The following is a 25,909-nucleotide window of genomic DNA, read 5'->3' on the forward strand; positions in this document are numbered from 1 at the left end:
GACAAGATAATCTACATCACATGTCCCAGAGTCGTAACGAATGTCGAAAAAAGGAACGCGCCTTTTAGCGATTGGTCAAGAATCGGTGGTACCGTACCCGGTCATCCGTGCATTCTCGAACAATTGTCTTTTGCAACAGACCCGCGATAGATTGGTAGAGGCCAATTTCACGGGTTCTCGATCAACGGACACAACCGTTTTAGTAGTAGGTCCCCGGTCGAGAAATCGTCAACTAGAACTGACCGTTTATAGTCGCAATAGTCGCGAATTTGCAACTTCCTCCGCGATGTCGTACTCACCCAAATGATGGCTGTCCACGTGGAACGTCGCCCTTAATTCCTCCACCGTCATATCATTATGTATCTGCAACAAAAGATATATGTTATCATTAACAAAAACGATATAGAACTAATATAACTATGATAATACCATTATGGTCATTTTTTCAGTTTAAAAAGACTAGAAAAAGATTAGAAAAAATTTGGTTATTTATTAAACTAAGATATTTCTCATCATTTCCTACAACTTTTTTACATTTTTCTTTGATAAAAACCTGGTTAACACGTATTAAAACATTTATACAACTAACAGATTTTCAGTTTCAATTTCCAAGTCACTAATCCTCGTGCAAGTACACTCACATGAGTAACAACGTGAACAGCCGTTCATTCAAAGAAAAGAAATACTGCCCTGCAATATTCTCACAAGCTTTGGACCGAGTACGCCATTTGGGATTCATCTACAAAACGAGCAAATTGGAATCAAATCTTTCGAGTCTCCATTGTAGAGACGTTTTAAAGACGTAAACCTATTTCGGTTGGTGTTCCACGGGCTAGTGTCTTTGGACATCCAACAATAAAAGACACAGTAGTTGGAATCCCAACAACAAAATAAAGAGAACTTGGAACATTTGCAGACGACACAGTTATCATGGCGGAAGATGTATCTGTGCCTAAGGCCGGAGAAGAAGCACAAGTAACAGCGAACAAGATCTACAAATAGACCAGAGGCTGGAAAATTCAAAATTAATACCTCCAAATCTTTCGAGATGTATTCGTTGGTAAAAGCAGAGCAGATTAGACTCAAAGTCGAGAAATTGTACTGGTTAGTGGGAAGATAGTCTCAACAAGACCTAAAATCAAAGAGATTAGCTTATCACTACCTATGGGGTGTAAATATGGGGTTGCACTAAAACGTCAAACCAACTTGACTGACCCAATGCTTATCGCTGCGTAACCAGAGAGGATGGTGACCTCGAAATCAAATGGATATGTGCCTTAAAACAAACAACAACAAGGTTGCTAAATCACAGCAACGTGGAAACATTTCAGCTACTGGACAACGCACAGGAAATCAGAAGATCAAAGCGTTAAAAAATTTCACAAAATCATTTTGAATGACGTAAATTGAAACTGAATGAAATAGCAGACTCTCTAAAGATATCAGCTGAACGTGTACATCATATCATTCACCAATATTTGGGTATGAGAAAGCTCTGTGCAAAGTGGGTTCCGCACAAGCTCACTTTTGACCGAAAACAACGACGAATTGATGATTTGGAGCAGTGTTTGAAGATGATCAAGCGTAATAAACCCGGGTTTTTGCATCGGTATGTGATTTATGGATGAAACATGGCTCCATCATTTCAGTCCAAAGTCCAATCGATAGTTATCCGAGTGGACTGCATTCGATGAACCCGCTCAAAAGCGCTGGAAAACGCAACAGTCGGCTGACAAGGTTATGGCGTCTGTATTTTGGGACGCGCACGAAATAATTTTCATTGACTACCTTGAAAAAGGAAGGACCATCAACTGCGACTATTGAAGAAATAGAAAGTGCTGCTTCACCAAAACAATGCACCGTGTCAAATATCCATGAATTGGGCTTCGAATTGCTTCCTCATCCACCGTATTCTCCAGATCTAGCCCCCAGCGACTATTACCTGTTCTCAGATCTCAAAAGACTGCTCGCTGGGAAGAAAATTTCCTCGAATGAAGAGGTAATTCACGAAACTGAGGCCTATTTTGAAGCAAAGGACAAATCGTACTACAAAAGTGGTATCGAAAAGTTGGAGGGTCGCTATAATTAGTGTATCACCCTTGAAGGGAATTATGTTGAATAAATAAAAACTAATATTGCCAAAAAAATGTTCTTTACTATGGTAGGCCGGGGACTTTTCAATGACCTGTTACTATACATAATATTTGTTTGATGTTCATATTATTTTGTTCATCCTTCAAAATAAACAGTACTTGGAACATTTGCAGACGACACAGTTATCAGGGCAGAAGGTGTATCTGTGCCTAAGGCTGGAGAAAAAGCTCAAGTAACATCGAACAAGATCTACAAATAGACCAGAGACTGGAAAATTCAAAATTAATACCTCCAAATCTTTCGAGATGTATTCGTTGGTAAAAGCAGAGCACATTAGACTCAAAGTCGAGAAATTGTACTGGTTAGTGGGAAGATACTCTCAACAAGACCTAAAATCAAAGAGATTAGCTTATCACTACCTATGGGGTGTAAATATGGGGTTGCACTAAAACATCAAACCAACTAGACTGACCGACCAATGCTTATTGCTGCGTAACCAGAAAGGATCTGCACGATGACCTCGAAATCAAATGGATATGTGCCTTAAAACAAACAACAACAAGGTTGCTAAATCACAGCAACGTGGAAGCATTTCAGCTACTGGACAACGCACAGGAAATCAGAAGATCAAAACGAACCAAACCACACGAACTTCTTTGATGTATAAATGTATTCTTAACTTTAACTGAAGTAATTCAGTTTTATTTTCATTTGAGAGATACATACTCAAAAAAATTAAATATATTTCTTTAGCATTATAAAAAACCATATAAATATTTTTACCAAACTGTTTAAATTAGTATTTAATTTTAAATGTTTAGTGTAATTCTTATTATTTATAACTTAATCCAATCCACCGTGTTGCTGTTGTTAGTTCTTCCAATATATCTCGTCCATTTAATTATTCCTTGTATTACAGAATTTCTACATATGTTAAAGTGTGTGATGGATGTATTAACCTAGATACTCTCGACTGTAGTCTCACGTACAGGTACAAATTTAATTCATATAATTATACGTAATATTGAAAATATTAATATCCATACAACTCATCAATATTTAAATTTGAATTTATCAGACTGGTTTTTGGTTTGGTATATATATATATATATATATATATATATATATATATATATATATATATATATATATATATATATATATATATATATATATACCGCTCCGGCTTCGCACGGGTGCAATGCTGATACTAAATTAAATACACTACAGAAAAAATATGAACGTTGTATATAAAAACATAGTGGCCCGCTCCGACTTTGCACGGGCATAAAATATATATGCCTATGTCACTCAATGAAAACATGATTAAATTCGATCCAGTATTTTTGGTTCATTCATTACTGCCCTTGGCCTGCACGCATTAAATTTGGAGTAAAACAATTCCTCTTCCCCTATACTTACTATGAAGATTTCCTGCTATCTTTGGAATATCTAAATTCATACAATTTTTATTACATTACACATTTTTAAACGCAAATTTTAAATTTGTAATATCTCCGAAAATATTTGTTTAATTTACATGCTGTAAGGAACCATATTGATCTATATTAATTGCACACTGTATTTAAGGTACTTAATTCGATAAGGATTAATGCCGTATTGCTTAAAATAGCTTCGTAAATAAGCCATTTTCTCACGTAAAAAGTAAACAATAAAAATGGTTAATGTGGGTTATCCCTAAAAGATAAACATATACCATCGCGGACTTTTTTGTAGACCTTTTTATGGTGTACAATACTGTAGTACATTAATTTGATCTAACTCGTAGGGTTAGGCAGCGTTTTTGCTAATTGCTAAATAAGCCTAAAAAAATAGGTTAATTTACGACATCACGTTAGAAACCTCTAAAATTAGCAATGTTGCCTTAGTATATTATGCATGTATTATACATATAAACCTTCCTCTTGAATCACTCTATCTATTGAAAAAAACCGCATCAAAATCCGTTGCGTAGTTTTAAAGATTTAAACGCACATAAGGATATAGGGACAGAAAAGGCGACTTTGTTTTATACTATATGTAGTGATATATATATATATATATATATATATATATATATATATATTGAATTTGTTAATACTAGTCTTTAAAGGTGATAAAATATTATGGACACCCTGCAATACTCATTTTGTTGCATGTTGGCAACATTGCTATCGTGTAAATAAATTGACGTGTAACATATGTATTGCTCAATTACCTGTAATCTCGTAAGGTATATTTCAGTGTCTTATACGTTTTAGGCAAGCGATAGTGATAATATGTGATCTCTCTGATGTTTAATGTTTTGCAAGCGACTGTATCCACGGTAATGACGGTATAAACAAATCATGGTAAAACATTATCGACGAAGAGGACTAGTGGGCGAAACCCAAAGTTGACTGACAGAGACCGACGAACATTAAGAACGATTGCGGCCACACAAAGTAAAACTACCGCGGCAAAATGTTCAATCAAACACGACAATAACCAATTTCAAAATCAGCTTTTGATTTGATTTGATGTCTGGTGAATAGAAAACAATTAAGAAAAATTGTTTTTGCTTAAGGACTGATAGTAATTGATATGGTTTTGGGAACATATATCGTTGTACTAGAGATAGTTCTAAAAGTTATTGGGATTTTTCTGTAAATTTAAGTGGCATTAACTTCTGACTCATTTCAGATTTCTTTAGTAAAAGTATTTCTTAACAAAACACTAACCGAATATCACAGGTAATACATACAATAATTTGTGCATGAACAATTGAAATTAATCTCAGAAATAATATTAACAATTTATACATTTCAATTTATCATTTGTTGGTGAGTTGTTAGTGAGTAGTGAAAGCTATAGAAGGCAAATTAACAATGAGCATCTACAAAGGTCAGCCTGGTATATTTATTGTTTTTCCAATATACATTTTCGGTGATAAATATGGATGAAAGATAGAAACTATATGAATATATAAATGAAGGAATTTAAATGAAACTAATTACATAATTTACATAGGTTGAACACATAGGACAAATAAAAGAAATTACGAATTATTAACAGTAAATTTGTAAACATTTTAAAGCATTTATAAATAATAAGGTGTTTGAAGTTTATTGTTGGAATTTTGTTATCAATTATTGTATCAATTATTTTCATTATTTACTTTATAGATCTAAATTTTGAAAATTCAGTAGTTAATTTAATGATTACAAATACATTGTGTATACATTTCCAAATTGTAAAATATAACTACCTAATTTTGTTCGTTATTGTTTTAATACACATACTAAAGGCAAATATAATATAATATTTTAAAATTGATTTATTCATATATTCTCTGTTTTAATATACAAATGTATTACTTTATTTATTATTCCATATTTACGAGTATAACATAAAAGTAAAGAAACATTATGTATATTTATGCTCTGAAGTTATTACAGTTCTGAAAATAATCTTACTTATGTTATTTTGTTTTAATATCCAGCGGTGAAAACATTAAAAAATTTCACAAAATCATTTTGAATGACGTAAATTTAAACTGATTGAAATAGCAAACACTCTAAAGATATCAGCTGAACGTGTACATCTTATCATTCACGAATATTTGGGTATGAGAAAGCTCTGTGCAAAGTGGGTGCCGCGCGAGCTCACGTTTGAAGATGATCAAGCGTAATAAACCCGGGTTTTTGCATCGATATGTGATAATGGATGAAACATGGCTCCATCATTTTACTCCAAAGTCCAATCGATAGTTATCCGAGTGGACTGCATTCGATGAACCCGCTCAAAAGCGCTGGAAAACGCAACAATCGGCTAACAAGGTTATGGCGTCTGTATTTTGGGACGCGCACGAAATAATTTTCATTGACTACCTTGAAAAAGGAAGGACCATCAACAGCGACTATTGAAGAAATAGAAAGTACTGCTTCACCAAAACAATGCACCGTGTCAAATATCCATGAATTGGGCTTCGAATTGCTTCCTCATCCACCGTATTCTCCAGATCTAGCCCCCAGCGACTATTACCTATTGTCAGATCTCAAAAGACTGCTCGCTGGGAAGAAAATTTCGTCGAATGAAGAGGTGATCGCCGACACTGAGAACTATTTTGAAGCAAAGGACAAATCGTACTACAAAAATGGTATCGAAAAGTTAGAGGGTCGCTATAATTAGTGTATCACCCTTGAAGGGAATTATGTTCAATAAATAAAAACTAATATTGCCAAAAAAATGTTCTTTACTATGGTAGGCCGGGGACTTTTCAATGACGTGTTACTATATACAATATTTGTTTGATGTTCATATTATTTTGTTCATCCTCTGCAGCAGGAGAATTCGGTATCAATGAAATTTAAATAAATGCGCGCGGATTCACGTCCAGAACGGGACGTTCCGTCGCGTGTTTGTTTTCGAGATGATCATTCACCCATCCGGAGTCATCTCCATCTATGCGCCTCGAAGGTTAAGCGAAATTTATGTGTCGGCTCGTCGAAAGACAATCCCGCCGCGGTCGGCCGTCGCAGGAATGCAAATTGATCGTCGGGGCGGAGCGCGCCTCGCCACGCAAACGTTCCGATTTTTCCTCCCGATAAAACGTACCTGAAAGAGGCGAAAACGCCGCCGAGTATTTATCCTTTTGACCGCCTCACCTCTCGCTGCGAGATCTCGCGAAAATTGCAGGTAGTCCTGTCGCGCACGACATCTCAAAGTCAAGAGGTTCATTGTTGGTGGTCACCGAGCACTGTTTACCTTTTATCGCCCGTATTGACAATGGCGATGTTAAGACGTCTTTGACTCTCGTCGCTCTTAGAACAAACATCCATAAAGAACCTCTAAAAAATGCACAGCTTCCAATATATGTTCTTCTATATACGGAGTACGGACAAAATAATATGAACACCTGACAAATCTTCTACATATAATCTGTAATGATCTTGAGGCATGTCCAATTTTACGTCGTGGAATAACGGTCTACAACATACCCAGAAATATAATCCTAGATGTTGAACGCAGGAGGGGTGCCAGTAGCGCCAACTAGTACACAATAACGAATATCTGGCAACCCCGAGACGTTTATCTGCGAGATTATTGAAACAAGACAGTCGAAATAACTCAACTAAACTCATGTCATCAAGATGTCGAACTTATTGCCGGTCGCAATCATTAACAGGTCAATTGAAAAGTCGCCGGCCTGACACATAGATGGCGCTACTAGAATTAAATCCATATGTTTTTTTAGTTAGCCCTCGAAAGATGCGTGTATAAATTTCACAGCTGTCGGATCATTAGTTCGTGAATTATAGCATTTTGAATGAAACCATTTTTGTTATTGTAACAAAAATTGATGAAAAGGAATTTCGCGTGTTCATAAAATATTGCTTTTTGAAGGAAAAAAATACAGTTAAAGCAAAACTTGGCTTGATGCTGAGTTTCCGGACATTGTCCCAGGAAAATCAACCATCAAGGATTTGTATGCTAAGTTTCGACGTGGTGAAATGAGCCCCGAAGACGGTGAACGCAATGGACGCCCAATAGAGGTTGTTACCGACGAAAACATTTAAAAAATCCACAAAATGGTTTTGAATGACCGTAAATTGAAATTGAATGAAATAGCAGACACTCTAAAAATATCAACTGAACGTGTACATCATATCATTCACGAATATTTGAGTATGAGAAAGCTGTGCAAAGTGGATGCCATGCAAGCTCACTTTTGACCAAAAACAACTACGAGTTGATGATTCGGAGCAGTGTTTGAAGATGATCAAGCGTAATAAACCCGAGTTTTTTCGTCGGTATGTGACAATGGATGAAACATGGCTCCATCATTTCACTCCGAAGTCCAATCCAAGTGGACTGCACATGATGAACCCGCTTCAATGCATGGAAAAACACAACAGTCGGCTGGCGAGGTTATGGCGTCTGTATTTTGGGATGCACATGGAATAATTTTCATTGACTACCTTGAAAAGGGAAGAACTTGGTTTGAGATCAAAGAGGTTGGTTTATCAGTCAATCATACAGCCAATTTGAACCTGTAGGTTGCAAATATGGGGTTGCATCAAAAAAACACCAAAACAACTACTAGTCCAACCAAGTTATCCAAGATTTCGTCTTAAAGCGTGAAATAAGGTTACTAAATTACAGCAACGCGGTACCAATACAGCTACTGGACAACACGCAGGAAAACTGGACGTTGAAGCGAACCAAACCACATCAACTTTTATAGTATATAAGTGTTGTAACTTTAATTTTCATAGTTTAATTTTATTTTAATTTTTTTTGATACATACATATTTGTATACTTGTATATTGATGCAATAACGTATTAATTGTATATTGATGCAATAACGTATTAATTGTAAATTAAGATTGTACTGAACATATTTAATGTAAAATATATCTGATTAAAAGATATAATTGAATGTTTTGCTTTGGGAACATTTTCTAAAGTTTATGGATACGTCCCACATACCAAATCTTGTTGAAGCCTTGGGATACATCCAGGAATATAGCTGGACATTTTCTTTATCTTCGTAATACCCATCAAATCATCATCAATTTCACTTAAATTCATCCAATAGTTTTGAAGAAAAAAATCCCAAAAAAAAGATTAATTTTTTACTCTACGAATATAGTAAAACCCCTTAAAAATAACATGATATGTGTGTAAAAGTTATCTCTTCACGTGAAGAACCTTGATTTGCCATGCTTTGACATTTCCAATCGGTAGAAACAGAAAAGGAACTCTTAACACATTTCAGCTTCCTACTTCGTCAGCTGGTCTCGGTGATTGTTGTTGCTCTTTTTCTTTCTGCTACCGTGTAACGACTCGATCGATTTATGCTGGGCGTAAACTTAATTGCCCGGTCGCCAGTTTCATTAAAACAGTTTTTCCGTGTACCAACAATCGTTTCAAATTAATTTGACGAAGCGTCATCGAGAACTATGTATTCCACCAATGTAAACACGATTATACTTTTAAAACTGAACGTTGTTTACTAATTGTCGTCGTATAAATTAAGAAAACAAACTGTTTATAATTAAGTTTATGTTGTTGCGTATTTTTTTTCCTTCGGTTCATTTGAATAACGACTCTGCGGGGAAATCTCGACAAGAGAATATGAAAAATAACGAGGGATCTGATCGAAAATGGAAATTAGCGAGGCAGGTAGGTCCAGGACCGAAGAAATTTTTCGAAAAATAAATATTAAACATCAAAACAACTTTTTATTAATGTGCCCGTGATTGTTGGTGAAAAATGGCGAGACTTCAAGTTATTGGTGACAAATATTGTGTCTGAAGATGGAGGTTTTTGACCAATGTGTCGTCTCATTGTTTTCGTATAAAAACCGCCGTAAAACTTGCTCTTTTACTGCTCAGCATATATTGAAACAATGAAATCACAAATAAAATTTAACGTGTTTTCAATTTTATAGATTTTCTTGAAATACGAGCTCGTCATAATCTTTTTGGGACCTTTTTTCATTCTCCTTTTGATTAAAAACATGTTTCATGAATTATGACGAGAAACTGTGATTGCAGGTACTTGACCAAAGTATTCTTCCTTTGTTACCGCTGAGAAACTTGTTCTTTGTACATATTCAATCTGCTGTACGCATCTAAAGAATCTGCATCTTTGATAGAAAACTACTATTTGCTCTTTCAGGGTTTCATCAACTAAATTGATTTCAGTCGTGTTTAATTCTCTTCAAACATGAGCTTTTGACATATTTTTTCAGAGTATTTAATAAAACTCAAGAAGAATTTCAAACTGTTGGTGAAAACTATTGTTTTATGTATAAATATGTGTAAATTATTGGGATATGAGCTTACCAAACATATTTTGAGACCAGTTTTTAAAGGTTCTTCTGGTTATCGATAAAAAAATACCGACAATGAAGACGTTGAATGAATAATCTCATCAGAATGTCTTTAAATCTACTATTGCAAATTCAAATTTACAAATTATATTGGAATTGATAAAAATAAAAGATCATATTTATTACCACAATAACAAACCATGAATAACAATCATTTATGATTCAATTTCAATTAATAATGCTTCAAAAATGTATTCATCTTCATTCGAAATAATATATACGTCGAGAAAAATAAGAAGGTCCAAATACCACTGACCAGTATCGACATTCGACCAAATTACCATAACGTTGAGATTGTTTATTTCTCTATTTTTGGAAAAATATCTTAATGCATATGAATGGGAAACGTTAATTTGTAATTTTGACTAAGCGACGCGACTAATTACGGCTCTGAGTGGGTTGAAATAATCGCTTTCGGTCGAGGAAAAGTTATTTTTGGACACTTTTAATTATCTCCAATGTCGAATATCGAGGTGGTCGCTTTACGACACGGGGTCCCCAGGTGTATCGGATCCCGGTGAATGTTAGATCTCGCCGGAAAGGTCAAAATTAGCAACTCTATCTTAATATCGTATACGGTTCATGTGAGGTTAGTGGCGTTTTCGTGTTAAATCGAAATGACGAACGCCTGACATATGCACGATATTTGTTTATTGATCAAGCGCTGGGCCATCATTTGCTTTTAAAACAGGTGCAATTCATAGCAAAATGGTTTCCAACATGATGCTGTATCAAAACCAATTGTTTCAGTGATCCTCCCCGATCTATCTCTCAGTCTTTTGATGTTCCTCAAACCAAGACTGAACCTTTTTGGCTGTCTCAATCTCATTATCATCTTGGAATATGGCATAGTGAGAACTTCATCTCTTCTATGGTTCTAAATAATTGATCATACCATCTTCCAATCATCAAGTGTTCAGGTTCTATGATCTTTGAACTACTTCTTTCGCAGCTTAACGTTAGTTTCCGTTATAAAGGCTTTCGCAACCGCCGCCCTTCCATGAATGCCAATTTTGTGGAGCTTCTGCTGTTCTGTTTTTATCCAAACATTATTACTCAGGTGACTATTGAGTGCTACTGTCACTTTTGCTGGGGTAGTTATATAGTTATGTTGCCTGGTCTTTGCCAGTTAACTTTCCTGTATTTCAACCACTATTCCTTTTCGCCGGTGATATTTTACCATGTTTTGCGTATGCTGTCAATACCGTAGATACTGTCGATTAGGAAACGCCAAATAACATGTGAGAGCTCAATGATCAATACATATGCCTCACATTGTAACACTAATAGGTCTATTGAAAAGTCAAAAATTAGTTTTTTTTATTCAACATAATTCCCTTCAGTGGTGATACAGTGATTATAGCGACCTTCCAACTTTTCAATACCATTTTTGTAGTACGATTTGTCCTTTGCTTCAAAATAGTTCTCAGTGTCGGTGATCACCTCTTCATTCGACGAAAAAGATGTTGGTGGTCCTTCTTTTCTCAAGCTAGTCAATGAAAATTATTCCATGCGCATCCCAAAATACAGATGCCATAACCTTGTCAGCCGACTAATCGCGTTTTCCCAGGCTTTCGAGCGGGTTCATCGTATGCAATCCACTCAGATGACTATCTGTTGCTATCTATAACTTTGTGGATTTTTCATTGTTTTCATCGGTAACAACTTCGTTTGGGCGTCCACTGCGCTCCACCGTCTTCGGTGTTCATTTCACCACGTCTAAACTTAGCATGCCAATTCTTGATGGTTGATTTTCCTGGTACAGTGTCCGGAAACTCGGCATCAAGCCAAGTTTTTGCTTCAACCGTATTTTTCCCATCAGAAAGCAATATTTTATCAACACGCGAAATTCCTTTATATCCATTTTTTTCACAATAACAATGGTTGCTTCACTAAAAATGCTATAATTCACAAACTAATGATCCGACAGTAGTCAAATTTATACACGCATCTTTTGAGGGATAGGGCTAACTTAAAAAACATATTTTAATTTCTATCAGATTTAATTCTAGTAGCGCCATCTATGTGTCAGGCTGGGGACTTTTCAATTGCCCTATTATATTGCACGGTCTTCATATTATTCTGTCTATTTCCTGTAAATCTGTAAAAAAAGACATTGCCGGCAGATGCTATGACGTCACGGCTCCAATAATACATCATTCATGACGATTCTTCAAATATCTGGAGTGAAAATGGTGACAAAACGAAAGTGTATTAGACGCGGCTCTTGCGAAATCGATTGTATTCGAATTTTTAAGTTATCCGTATAGTTTTAGAATACGAAATGGGAGAGATGTTCGTTTCGGATTGTTTTTTATGTTGTTTATCAGTATGGCATTGTTGTTTTTAATATCACAAAACTAGTCATCGAAATTCCATTTAACAATAAGATAATGTTATTGTTATTGTTAAAAAAATGTGTTTTGAATTACACATAACATGGAAAATATATCTCCGGATATAAAACTTCGTATAAATAAGTAGTAAATACGTCCATTTAACAAGAAACTAATGTTATTGTTGTTGCTAAAAAATCTGCTTTGAATTATAGATAACTTGGAAAATATTTTTCCGAATATAATGCTCTGTATAAATAAGTATTTACTATTGTGGTCAAAGTATAGTAAGGCGTAAAAATCAATGGTATTGTTTACTATGAATTCCCTCTGTCTGGCTAAACTGTCAACATAAAAATATAATTTTAATTTTTATGCGTTGCTTAAAACTATTCATAATAATATCCAGTGTTGGTTTTTTGAAATTTTTCATCGAAAGTTTATAATATTATAATGTTATATATGTTATTATGTTATGGTTATAATGTTATAATATTCCACAATTGTCCTATTGGCCTGATTTAGCTCTGTCGGACTTGGAAAACCCGGAGGAGACTAAAACTGAATCAAAGAAGGCTCTAAATGCTGTTGAACCCATCAAATTCAACAAATACTGCGAAGACTTGACAGAACGTTGAGATAAACGTAACTTTAAATATTAAATTGCGTAAGTGTTATTATTAGTGTTGGGAACTATCGACTGAAATCGACTATCGACTGTTTAATAATTGACTACTTTTTACTATCTACTGTTTCAGTCGCTATTTTCGGTCCGACCCATTTTGTTACTACTTACTATCGACTGTTTCAGTCGTATACTTTTAGTTACTGTTTTTGGTGCTACTTGTTTCATTCAACTGATATTTAACGTTCTGGCACTGTCGTTCTAGCCGCGACGTTGACAAAAATGTACCCAATTTATGCTTACATAGCTTTATATGTAATATGTATAGTTTTATGATTTTTTTTTGGTAATTTACTTGTAAATAACAATATATTGTATATTAATATAGTAGTATTTTGGAACGATATTTTTCAAGATTATTAATGTAATAGGGCAAAAAGATTAAAATTGTTAATGATAAATAGTAAAATACTTTTCACTGTTTTTATGGCAATAATAATAGGTAATACGTCGATTACTCTCTCGATTTTTGTTAAAATATATTTCCGTTCATTAATGAATAAAGCATTTACTTTATTTGAAGTAGCTCTAGTAGTTGTTGTGCGATCGTTTTTAATAATGTCATGAATTAATTTTTTTTCTTTTAGTTTTGCGACTATCGACTGTTTCGGCTTTTTGCAGTCGATAGTTCCCAACGCACGTTATTATTAGTTTTTATGACTGGTGAAGTCGAATTTTTGATTTCACTGTTGCCGAATGTTGGTTCGCGAATTTTTATAAAATTATAAATTTCAAAATAATTTTTAGGGTCTTTTATTTAATTATCTTTAAAGAAAAGTTCCTGGTAGGATTTCAGGTCGAAAAAATGGCACGTTTTCTGAGGCATCGATCAAGACATGTGACAATCAGAAATAACAACGTCTGGTAAAGATGACAGGTGGTGTGGAATTGTTTTGAATGGTTACGTTGTATCATCCTTCGTTCTAGCTACTAATATACCTCAGTTCTACTGACTAATTGTTCCATGTATTGATCTCTAAGTACTACAAGTACTGAACTTTAAGTACTACAGTAACTGACGACTGTAAGCTATTTTCAGTCCATATAAGAAAGAGATATATTTAAGATTATGGTAAGGCAAGTATTTAAAGTTTATATCAAGCCTAGCTTTATTGTGTGAGGTCCAACAAGGATGAACCATCTTGAGGTTATGAAAGGCCGGCTATTTTTTGTGATGTTGGAAGTTTATCACTTGCTGGTGAATAATAAATTAATAAATTAATACCCTCGTTCGAGCCTCAATATTAACAAAGTTAAGTTGACTAGACATTGCTCAGATTTAGAATTGATTGAGTTTAAATTACAATTCCCTTTCGTAATACGGCGCTCCATCGAACACTAGATGCGAAAGAAAACAACTTAAAACTGTATTAAATAATGATCAAACATTACTATCGCCGGCAGGAATTTCTTTTTCATAATTGGAAAGTGACCATGCGCCGAGCACACCACTAATTATTCGTCTTTCATAATTTCCTTCCGCTTCCATCGGCCTGCTCGGCAGAACACATAAACACACGCGCGCAGGTGAAAAAAACCGTCATCCGCAGCTGGTCCCCGTCACTTAATCCTTCTACGATGTCGCCGGTTTCGATCGTCGTTTTTTCCTCAACAGTTGGCCACAATAACAATATATCAATTAAATGGTTTTTGTTTTTTTGTGTGTCGATATTGGTACCGATTGGTCACACTCTTAATAGATACGGAAATGTTGCTGAAATTATTCAGAATTATGTATTAATTTTTTTGCTGTAATCGCCGATATATCATTCACGACTCCAATATTTATTGTGTTTTATTATATATTATAAGATTTTGTTCTTATTCTTTATGTAATATTAATAATAACAAGGTTATACATATGCATATAAGCATTCATAATAACTAATTTTTTTTTTGGATATTAAAAGAACTCAAAGAGGTAAATCAGACTAATATTACAAACTGTTAGGCCCATTGGAGACGAATATTCATTGAGATTCTAAAAATAAAAGGACAAATTCCTTCGATATCCAGCTTATTCCCTATACTTAGCTCCCACTTATTTAATATTCAATCGAAGAAACTAATATCTGAACTATAAACTGCTGAAGAAAAACAGCCATTAGATATTCACTTTTATAACTTAAGAGCGATTATATACTAAACGTTGTTCCTTCTGAACATCTTTTGATCGATGCCTCAGAAATCATTAGAAACTTGTCTTATTTATAAAAATTAATAAGATAATGTAATAGTTTGCAATAAAAAAACTCTCAAAATTATTTTACAGTATATAATTTTATAAGAATTAATGAACTAACAATCGCCAATAGTGATTTTAACAATTCAACGTCCTTGTGACACTTCATCATTCAGTTCAGGCTATTATTAAAACCTTTTGGGCCTTATTCGGATTAGATTAGATTTCGGTCCCTCTAGTTTATGACTTCTATGGTCTTACTTGCTGGTATAGAAGGGTAGTTTGCAGATTAAATATTGCTGCGGTAATAGGATTCGTAAATTGAATGATTGTTAGGATAAAGACTTTATGTATTATTAATATTATAAATTAATTTTTTCATTTTATTCGACCTAAGCTTGAATTTCTTTTATCGCCGATTTAACTGCTTAATATTGGAGAAAGTCAGTCATTAGATAATAATTTTTATGATTTAAGAACAATTATTACCCAATTGAATATCACTACTATATAGAAGTACTACTGTAATTAAAAATAGTATATATAGAAGCATTTATCTCAACGTTCTTTCAAGTTTTGTCGACATTTGTTAAATTTGATGGGTTCAGTGGTATTTGGTACATACAGTTTTAGTCTCCTCCTAAATCGGGTGAATAGGGCGGCTGTGGAATGATATGGGCTGAAGTTTCTGAGAAAAATCCGAAAGAATCAACTTTGGATGAGAAGAATATTATTATCAAGAGTTATAAACGACCCATAACAATTCCAACTACAGTTCTTTATTCATGGATTAGCCAGAAGAAGGAATTCATACTAAACAATTCAATTGATGTTTACTTCTTACTATACTTTGACCTCAATATTAAGTATTTATTTATACAGAGCACTATATTCTGAAAAATATTTTCTATGTTATCTGTAACTCGAAACAGATTTTTTAACAACAACAATAACATTGTTCTCTAATAAAATGGAATTAAATGTATTTATTACTTGTTTATACAGAACATCATATTCGAAAATATATTTTCTATGTTGTCTGTAATTCAAAATATATTTTTTAACCAAAAACCAACAATAATATTATTTTCTTGTGAATAGAAATTCGATGGCTAGTTATGTGACTTGTATATAGCTCAGTTGCGAACAACTTTTGAATGACTGTTGAAGACATTAGTGCGCTCGAAAAATCATTAGATGTTAATTGTTACCTACTGAACTAGTTATTAATTAAATTAAGTAGATAAAATCATACCCGTTGATCAAAACCAAACCATCCGGTTCAAGCTCATGCCATAAAAATAGATTTGATCTTCTCATGACTCACAACAAGTGAGTCTTCATTTTCACAGATTTATTACACCACAAAATTATATGTATGCAAATGAATGAGCGCTTCTAGCGGATAATGCCTCATGATTCTCTGAAATATTCGGCGGTTTTATTGCCTTAATCCGAAGAAAACAAAAAAATTTTCATCCAGCAGACGATGTTCAAGATAACTCGGTAATAGCTCGACGACATCACTTGCTCTTGGCGGTTTTACATCTCAGGTTTTCCCTTTGTTCTGTGTCTGGTTTCGAGATAAAATCTCTGACGTCATACACCATCTTCAGATCGTTTACCACTCAGAGATATTGACGGTGGTCGACCCTACTTAGTCAGTTTCCTGATGCTCATCGATTTTCCACTGGTTTAGTTGCTTAATTGCCGTTGTTATTGTTTATTTCCGAGCAGGAAAAGAGGTTACAAGATCGGAAGAAGGCCATCTGGCGCGGATCGTCGTTGACGATTGTTCTTCGGTGGAAGTGTTTTTTCGGTCAATTGACGAAGAACAATGCTCTCGATGTCCAATTACCGAACCGACGGCGTCTTTCTGCGTTCGCTGGCGTCCTTTCGATGGGGTTTCGTAAGCGTACACGCGAGGCCACTCCAATTCCGCACAAGAAATTCAATTTATGGTCGTATCTGAACCGCAATGAAAGAATTAATGTGTAGTGCTTCTAGTCGATGAGATATGTCAGTTTTCTTGAGATCCGATTTTTGTAGGCATCATTTAAATCATTTTAAGAAAACTGCTACGGAAAAGCATCGTATTTTTCTTGGATATTTTTGAAGACTAGCCGCAAAAATATAAAGATGAGGAACTAGAGGCATTACTTCATGAAGATGCGTATCAAACACAAGAATAATCAAGCAAAGTGTTTAAATATCGCTCACCTAACCACTAGCAACCGAAACAAAGTTCTACGATTAATTATCACTACGTAACCAACGACCAACAACCTAAGTTACCAGAAAGCTTTAGGATTGCATTACTGTACTCAACTCGTTGATCAGGATCCCTACGTTACTGTGTGCAAAAATGCTTTCCGGAGACTCTGCAACACTATCGCGCACCAGAGCCACATTTACAGTGTTATGAGACGTCCTTTGTCTTCCAGAACGAGGCTTGTCTGCTTTCGTACTGTACTGTTGAAAATTGGCATGTGAACAATAAATTATGCTTTTGTGAGGCACTGGACGATTAAGATATTTTTAACGCAATTTCCGCTGAGTGGCAATAATGGAATGATTATTTTCAATAAATATTGTCACTATTTCTGCTCGTTCTTGTGGCGTATATTTAGCCATAATAAAATTTGGACGTTTGCACAATGCAATGGTTAAAGCGAAACTGAGTTAAACGTCACATAACCAAAACAGCACCCAATAAAAAAGATACCGAGACTTTTGCCCCACCTGTTATATATACCCTACAATTTAAAAATTAGAAAATGGTCTTATTTTAGTCATCATTGTCGTAAAAAAAGTAATATTGCACATGCGAAAACAGTATTTAAAGTTAGTAATTCATGAACACACATTCCTCCAATGAATGATCTCTTTTCGAAGCTTTACGTGACTTTTTAATCGTCGTTGTTTGTTTTTCCGTTCAAATTTGAATTTCAATGGGCCGCCAGATAATAAAGTCACCGTCCAAACTTATCTTCTTGGGGACTACGTGAGCTGGACGCCTCCTAGATCTATATATTGCGATCGGTATCGAGGAATGTGACCATTTGCATTGTAATGTTCCGTACCAAATTCCACAACATCAACAGCGTCCGACTTGGTCCCACACTAAACATCAGACGGCCGAAAATTAGCTGACGTCAACGGTTGATGTGTAATTGCGTCTGCATACAAATCGTAGCTCATTTGTTTCGCGATATACGCTCATTTCGTTGCCGTACGTTAGCAACCACCGAAGAGGCAAAAAAAATGTCGATACAAATTCGGTGTATTGTGTCGGATAAGTGGGACCTTGATCGTACGCGTTAAAAAACGGAAGGGGGGGGTGGGGGGGAATGGGCGACTTTTAATTTGGCAAAAACCGCCAGATTACTTTCCAATACCCTCGGTGTTTCTCCTGTTCCTTTAACTGAACCGCTGTTACCTAATACTGTTACAATTAAGAATGTGTGTCGCAAGAACTGCATTGGTGGGGCGTGACCGCCTGCCTGCCTGCCTGGCTCTTGTACGGTGGACAATTTATAGATATGTAAGACTCTTGAATGTACCACGACCAATCTGGGTACGATTGTATAACGTTTCTGCCATGAGATGTATTAGATAACGTCGGAGTTTATAGAGAACATTTCGAAATATCCGTTATATATATATAACAAATCAATTTAAAAGTCCCCGGCCGTGGCACTACTAGAAAATATTGCTTTTTGAAGGGAAAAAATACAGTTGAAAGAAAAACTTGGCTTGATGCCTGATGCTTGGCTTTTTTTACGTTTTAACAAGTCAGTTAAAACGAGAGCAAAAATCCATGAATTGGGCTTCGAATTGCTTTCCCATCCACCGTATTCTCCAGATCTGGCCCTCAGCTATTATTTCCTGTTCTCAGATATCAAAAGAATGCTCGCTGGGAAGAAATTTTCGTCGAATGCAGAGGTAATCGACGAAACTGAGACCTATTTTGAAGCAAAGGACAAATCGTACTACAAAAATGGTATCGAAAAGTTGGAGGGTCGCTATACTCAGTGTATCACCCTTGAAGAAAATTATGTTGAATAAAAAAAATTAATTTTGCCAAAAAATGTGTTTTAGTATGGTAGGCCGGGACTTTTCAATTGATCTGTTATATATCGATTATTATTATATCAGGATATGATTGGACTATAAATCTAATATCAAATAATGTATATTTCACGTGTAACTGAAACAATCTTCTCAAAACCTATTTGTTAAACCTTTGTGCAATGATTCAAGATCACAAAACAGGTAGTGCAACAGTACGCAATGCAAAGTTATAGTACTTGATTATTAATTTACAGTATTCAATATTAATGTATTCATTGAATAATTTAGTACCTGTTGAAACAAAGAGAGAGAACCAAATCTATCTTTATTAATCAAGTTAATTATAAAACATACATGCACTAAAAACATGAATTAATTTTAAAAGGCTTTTTTCTGGAGCTTTATCCAATCCTGGTCAATGCATCTTTGGTTTAGTTACTTTTAAATCGAATCATTGATTAAACATTTGATTATATAGACATATCTGTCCCACTAGAACTCTCTAGTTAAAACATATACATTATGAAACGAGAATAGACATAATTAAAATAACAAAGACAAGAAGTGCAGATAGTTCTACAGGACAAAGACAATATTTGCGAGAGTCTTCGCTATTTTTATTCAGAAAATATTCATCATTTGTCTAACGATTAATTCTCCAAGAGCACTAACTGAATTTTAAAATAATTATTTCCGGATTATATGTGAAATACTCAATGTGAGTCAGCCAATACAGCTACACCAAGGAGAGATGTCGAAACGTTGCTTGTTTTCAATATAAGATTGTTATTTCATAAAAGATAATGTTTTGTAATGGTTCTACTTTTCATTCCTTTTCCTTTTCTCTGTTGTGAATCTATAGAAATGCTTTTGTTTAATTTTCGACTGTTATTAACTTTTACTATTTTCATTTTCCAGTTTTTCATTTACTGTCATCTTCTGCTTCTTCAATCGTTATGAAAATGACTAAAAGAGATGGGAGGGAATAGTAACAAGTAACAGATGATAATTTAAAACCAATAACGGAGAAAATTTGTCACTACATCACTTCTTAGTCCTCTCTTTTCTCAAACTGGACGAACTCAGAACCAACGTACTGTACCATTAAACGCTGGTGTTTTCTTCGATGTAAGAAATATGTTGCTTCGGCATTAGTTTTATTTATGAAGACACGATTTTATGACTATGAAAATATCGCATATTGATAAATACTGTCGTAAAGTTTCATCACAATACGTTAGCTGCCCGCTCTGTTATGCAATAAACCATAACCGTAAAAGATATAAGCATAAGAGAATGTTGCATCGATGAGATTCGTGTGACATATAGGCTGTGGAATTATAAAAAAAACGTAAAGGTGAAGTAGGCAAGCAAGTGTTTGCAAAAAAAATACATTTAGATTATTTCATCAGTATATAAACGTCAAGTTCAAAAAATTCTGGGAAATTGATACAAAATTTACCTAACAGCGAAAAGCAAGTGGTGTTTTCATTTGATGACCCACTTATTAAACGATCTAGCAACCGTAATAAGGATAATTTCTTTTTAATAGCCTTTTTTGTTGTTTTAAATTAACCTAATAGATTATAATCGTTTTCATTGTTACATCAAAGTGGTTCTTGAAACCAATTTTAGGTTACATTACAAATTTCTTTCTTAATGAATGCATATTAGAAATAGGTTTCTTCGTCACACTAGGAGAGATCAACAGACAGCTAAACAAGCAACCGTTTTTAATTTAACATGTGAAGTACAACTTCTAGAAATAGTGAAATAAGATGATAATTATTTCGACAATTTCAACAAGTGTTAGATTGTAGGCAAAATTATCATGATTAGCATTGAAAGTCGTTAAATTGTTCATCTTTTGAGGCTATTCACGAATCAACCAATTTTTGGTATCTTTATAAGAAATGTTTGCTCAGAAAGGTCACGACTAATGAGTTGGAATAAATAGTGATCAGAAGGAGTAAGGTTTGGTTGGTAACTCTTACATGTTAAACATTGCAATACACGATTGTAAATAGTTTTTATATTACTCCCAACAATTCTGCATTTTACACGAATCTCTATGCCTTCAAATCCTTGTTTTCAAATGTTTTAGCTGTCCAGAACGTTCTGTGCCTTCGGTGTCAAAATCGCCACTTTTAAAGCGGCTAAATCAATATTAACATGTTGAAATCGGTGGAGCTGGGTTAAGCTTCACACAGAATTCGATAACTTTCAGCCACCTTTTTTTCATATAGAAATAAAAGAGTATAACATCTCTCAAAATCGATTCGCTCGATACAAATTCAGATATCTTCAACGTACTGAAAACACTTAATGCCTAGAGAGATCAACAGGCAGTGAAACAAGTACCCTCCCTTTTTTGTATTATGCTTGATTAAGTATTATTAATTATAATTAGACTGTTGGTATAATCCGTACTGTAAGAGTAAGATAAAATTGACGTGGTTCGTTTTCTACCCGAGTGTCAAGTTAATACAACTGATTCCCTGGTGGGTATTAATATTCACTCTAGATGCTCGTTGGCTATGACTTAATAGTTGTTCGTATATGATTATATTCAAATTAAACATGTAATAACGATCGTCATTCTAGGCACCGAATCGCTATTACACACCTTATATAACGTCACGTCGCGTTTATTAAATTAATAAAATGTGCAGATACACTTTGGTGCCTTGCGACGTTACCATATTGTGCTGCTCTTCGTCGGTTCCGTTACGCAATCATCCCTGAACTTTACGCTTAATAAAATAGCGTTATTAAGGATTTGTGATTTGTCGGGGATTGCGTAACGAGCGCGTTGCGATAACGTTTGGCGCATTTAAATGCCATTTTGCAGCCGATAAACATGCGCCATTACCATATTTAGTGGTTTTGGTGTCTTGTCGATTGTAAATCGCCTTTGGACGGGCTAAACGGCGGCTCCCCATCAGTATTCACGACCAGGGAGTATAATATGTGGCGTTGCGTCAGATGAAATTAATTAGCTGGAGCTTCTGTGACGTTAAAATCATTTGCTTTTAAATTAATCGCAAACAAATGCAGTAGGCCATGGAGAGACTTTATTTTAAGTGCAAAGAAATGAGCTCAAGTATTTTTTGATTATATTACTTGATGGTATCATACTCATAACTCCCAGAGACATCAAGAGGCGATGAAGCACGAAATATCACACGAATTATTAATATTGGACACGGTAGGTTAGCTTAAAGTTAGTTTTGTTTTCAATGGACAGCCTTCTTGGGCATCTTATACCAAAATTATTATGTTATTTAAAGCGTTCAAGAAGCTTTCATCCTTTGTCATTGTTCAATAATCTCCATTTTTTTATTTATTACCCAGATTCATACAGGTATTTAGATAAAGTTTAGCATGAGGGCCTCGAATGCAAATTGGTAAACACATTTTATTTATTTATTTATTTAAACCCGTCAGCCTCTTGGGCTATTTAGGGTGAATTACAATACATTATATGAATATGAACATTAACATCTTAAAATACTACACAGTAGATTATAAACAGTAGAATATATACAATCAATTACACAATAATAATGTATACAAGTGTTGAAGCAGGTCTATGGTCTTTAAATAGTCAATCAGCAGCGTTTACTCATATTATTATGGCCTATAGATTGATAAAAGATCTTCTTGACTTCCCATAATTTATTGTTTTTTATGAGAAGGTCCCATTCTAATTGGGTCAATTACCTATTTAGGCCCTTCATATAGGTTTTGGCATTTGGCTCTTCCCTCCTTGCCAGATGGTCGGCTCTTTCATTTCCAGATATTCTTTTATGGGAGGGGACCCAGAGGTATATTGTTCTTACACCCTTAAATTGTAACTTTGTCTGTATCTCTCTGATGTATGTGACCAGAGGGTGGACTGTCCTTGCCGATCTTAGACTCTCTAAGGAACTGGAATCGGATACCACTAGTATGGATTCGCTAATCCGTGATTCTTCCAAGGCAGATAGGGCCATATATATAGCCAACATCTCCGCGGTGAAAATGCTAGTCAATGATGGACGCCAAAAGCGTTTCTCGAGTAGACTAATCTTATAAGCGGCACCCACAAAGTTCACACGTTTTGAACCATCCGTGTAGATGATAAAATGATTTGGATAGTTCTCTTCGATGATCTGTCTAAAGAAGCTTTTTATTGTAGAAGAACTATTTGTTTCCTTATTCAGAACCTTCATAAAGAGGTCTGTGTGTATTCTTGAAAACTGCCACGGTGGTATATTAGTGATACATCATGGGAATCACAATCATTAATCGTTCACATATCCTCTGGAAGATTAATGAGGGGCTTAAGTGCCTCTTCCTTATAATGGTCCAGTTTGTCTTAATAAAATTACTAACATAATTAAGGAATGACCAATAAAATTGAATATCTACAAAATCTACACATGTAGATTTCACATACAGAACAATAGACCATCTACCAGTGATATTAATGATGTCTCCCTATACAAACACAGTAAATATATATGAGCATGATAGAGTGGAAGAAGCATGTTTAAAGAACCGAGCATAACTTTATATGGGGCTCAAAGAAATGTAGTGGTCAATTGGATAACAATTCCAATTATATCTCCACAATAAATTGTTGTTATATAAACAAATCTTTAGTTGTATTTATATACTTACATCGCACTATCTGTTCTTTATATTTATGAATACAAACCAAATATAATCTTGATTACCTATCTCAGAATTGTATTATGTAATGTTTTCATAATGTTATATGGTAACCTTCATTTTTTTATTTCAGATTATGCGTAGAAAAACGAAGAAGACTGTTTCCATATTTCAGGCATGACCGTGTAAGTAAAAGAAAAAGTAATATATTACTATGTGGTAAAATAATCGACGTAATAGAGCATTATAATCAACAGCCATATCTTTTATAAACCATTAAAATAACTTATGTAATATTAACAACAAAGCGTGATACAAATGATTAAATCTCCATAATCAGCCAGCAATGGACTATACATTTTTATTGGTTTATTTGGCTTTTTTTTCTACGGTTGAAATTACTAAAAACCGACTTGTAGCACAAGTGAAACCAAGCCAGTGTGAAAAATAAAACAAACGGTATATTTCACGTCCGCCTCCCGATAACAATGGCGAAAATATTTCAGATTTGTGTGTGTGTGTGTGTGTGTTATATTAAAGCGGCGAAATCTTACGCGTTTTAATTAATATTTAAAATACAATAAGTGGAGAGGTATTTTAATTATTGATGTTATTGCAACAAGCTGTTACGCGTTATATACATCAGGTTTTGATATAGTACGAAATCAGCACTAATTGGTCTAGGAAGTTGTATAATGCTTCATAAAAACCCTCTATTTTGGACTAGTTCAAATCTAGGAAGCTAGGAAAAAAGTGTCTTAACTCGTCGCCTATTGATCTCTCTTACTTTCCCAATTTTGTATTTATCCACTCCAGAACTGTTACAATAGCTCTATCATTATTGTTGCTGCTTTATTATTATGCCTGATATGTGCTAGGCAAAAGTCTAGTTTGTCGCTTAAGACCCTCTATTTTCGTCTAGTGTCTTTTCTCATCGGCTGTTGATGTCTCTTATTTTTCTATTTTGGTACCTCTCCGCTTCTGGATTATTACAATAGTGTTATCATTGTTGTTGCTACATTTATATTATTGCTTGGCATATATTAGGAAAAAGTATAGTATATTACTTAAGAACCTGTGTTTTCTTTTAGTTTAATCCTAGGAAACTAGGAAATAAGTATCTTAACCTATAGCCTATTGGCCTCTCTTACTTTTCTAATTTGTTATCTATCAGCTCTAGAATTGTTACAATGGTACTATCATTATTATAGCAAATTTTTATTATAAGTGCTAGGAAACAGTATGGTTTGTCGCTTAAGACCCTCTATTTTCGTCTAGTTTAATCTTAGGAAACTCTAAAAAAAGTATCTTTTCTGATCGACTGTTGATGTCTCTTATTTTTCTATTTTGGTACCTTTCCGCATCTGGGTTATTACAATGGTGTTATCATTGTTGTTGCTACATTTATATTATTGCTTGGCATATGATAGGAAAAAGTATAGTATATTACTTAAGAACCTGTGTTTTCTTTTAGTTTAATCCTAGGAAACTAGGAAATAAGTATCTTAACCTATCGCCTATTGGCCTCTCTTACTGTTCTAATTTGGTATCTATCAGCTCTAGAATTGTTACAATGGTACTATCATTATTATAGCAAATTTTTATTATAAGTGCTAGGAAACAGTATGGTTTGTCGCTTAAGACCCTCTATTTTCGTCTAGTTTAATCTTAGGAAACTCTAAAAAAAGTATCTTTTCTGATCGACTGTTGATGTCTCTTATTTTTCTATTTTGGTACCTCTCCGCATCTGGGTTATTACAATGGTGTTATCATTGTTGTTGCTACATTTATATTATTGCTTGGCATATGATAGGAAAAAGTATAGTATATTACTTAAGAACCTGTGTTTTCTTTTAGTTTAATCCTAGGAAACTAGGAAATAAGTATCTTAACCTATAGCCTATTGGCCTCTCTTACTGTTCTAATTTGGTATCTATCAGCTCTAGAATTGTTACAATGGTACTATCATTATTATAGCAAATTTTTATTATAAGTGCTAGGA

The 25,909-nt window shown here is 34.4% G+C and overlaps 2 protein-coding genes across 4 annotated transcripts in view; one reads left to right on the forward strand and one right to left on the reverse strand.

Annotated features, from left to right (window-relative positions):
* Positions 1-25,909, forward strand: part of wech (tripartite motif containing 71 protein wech) — a 155,422-nt gene that overhangs the window by 53,138 nt on the left and 76,375 nt on the right. The window contains exon 3 of the mRNA XM_076412917.1: positions 24,041-24,092. The gene's annotated coding sequence lies outside the window, so the exon portion shown is untranslated. The remainder of the gene's footprint in view (positions 1-24,040; positions 24,093-25,909) is intronic.
* The window catches only part of sona (sol narae), a 90,632-nt gene that overhangs the window by 51,568 nt on the left and 13,155 nt on the right, over positions 1-25,909 (reverse strand). For all 3 annotated transcript variants that reach the window (XM_076412932.1, XM_076412930.1, XM_076412931.1), the window contains exon 3: positions 300-363. In XM_076412932.1, the coding sequence (XP_076269047.1) occupies positions 300-363 (64 nt within the window). The remainder of the gene's footprint in view (positions 1-299; positions 364-25,909) is intronic.

Source organism: Rhynchophorus ferrugineus, unplaced genomic scaffold, assembly GCF_030347505.1.
Source record: "Rhynchophorus ferrugineus isolate W39M unplaced genomic scaffold, kcgeb_rfMv2 rfM8, whole genome shotgun sequence".
In the NCBI taxonomy this organism is placed as follows: domain Eukaryota; kingdom Metazoa; phylum Arthropoda; class Insecta; order Coleoptera; family Curculionidae; genus Rhynchophorus; species Rhynchophorus ferrugineus.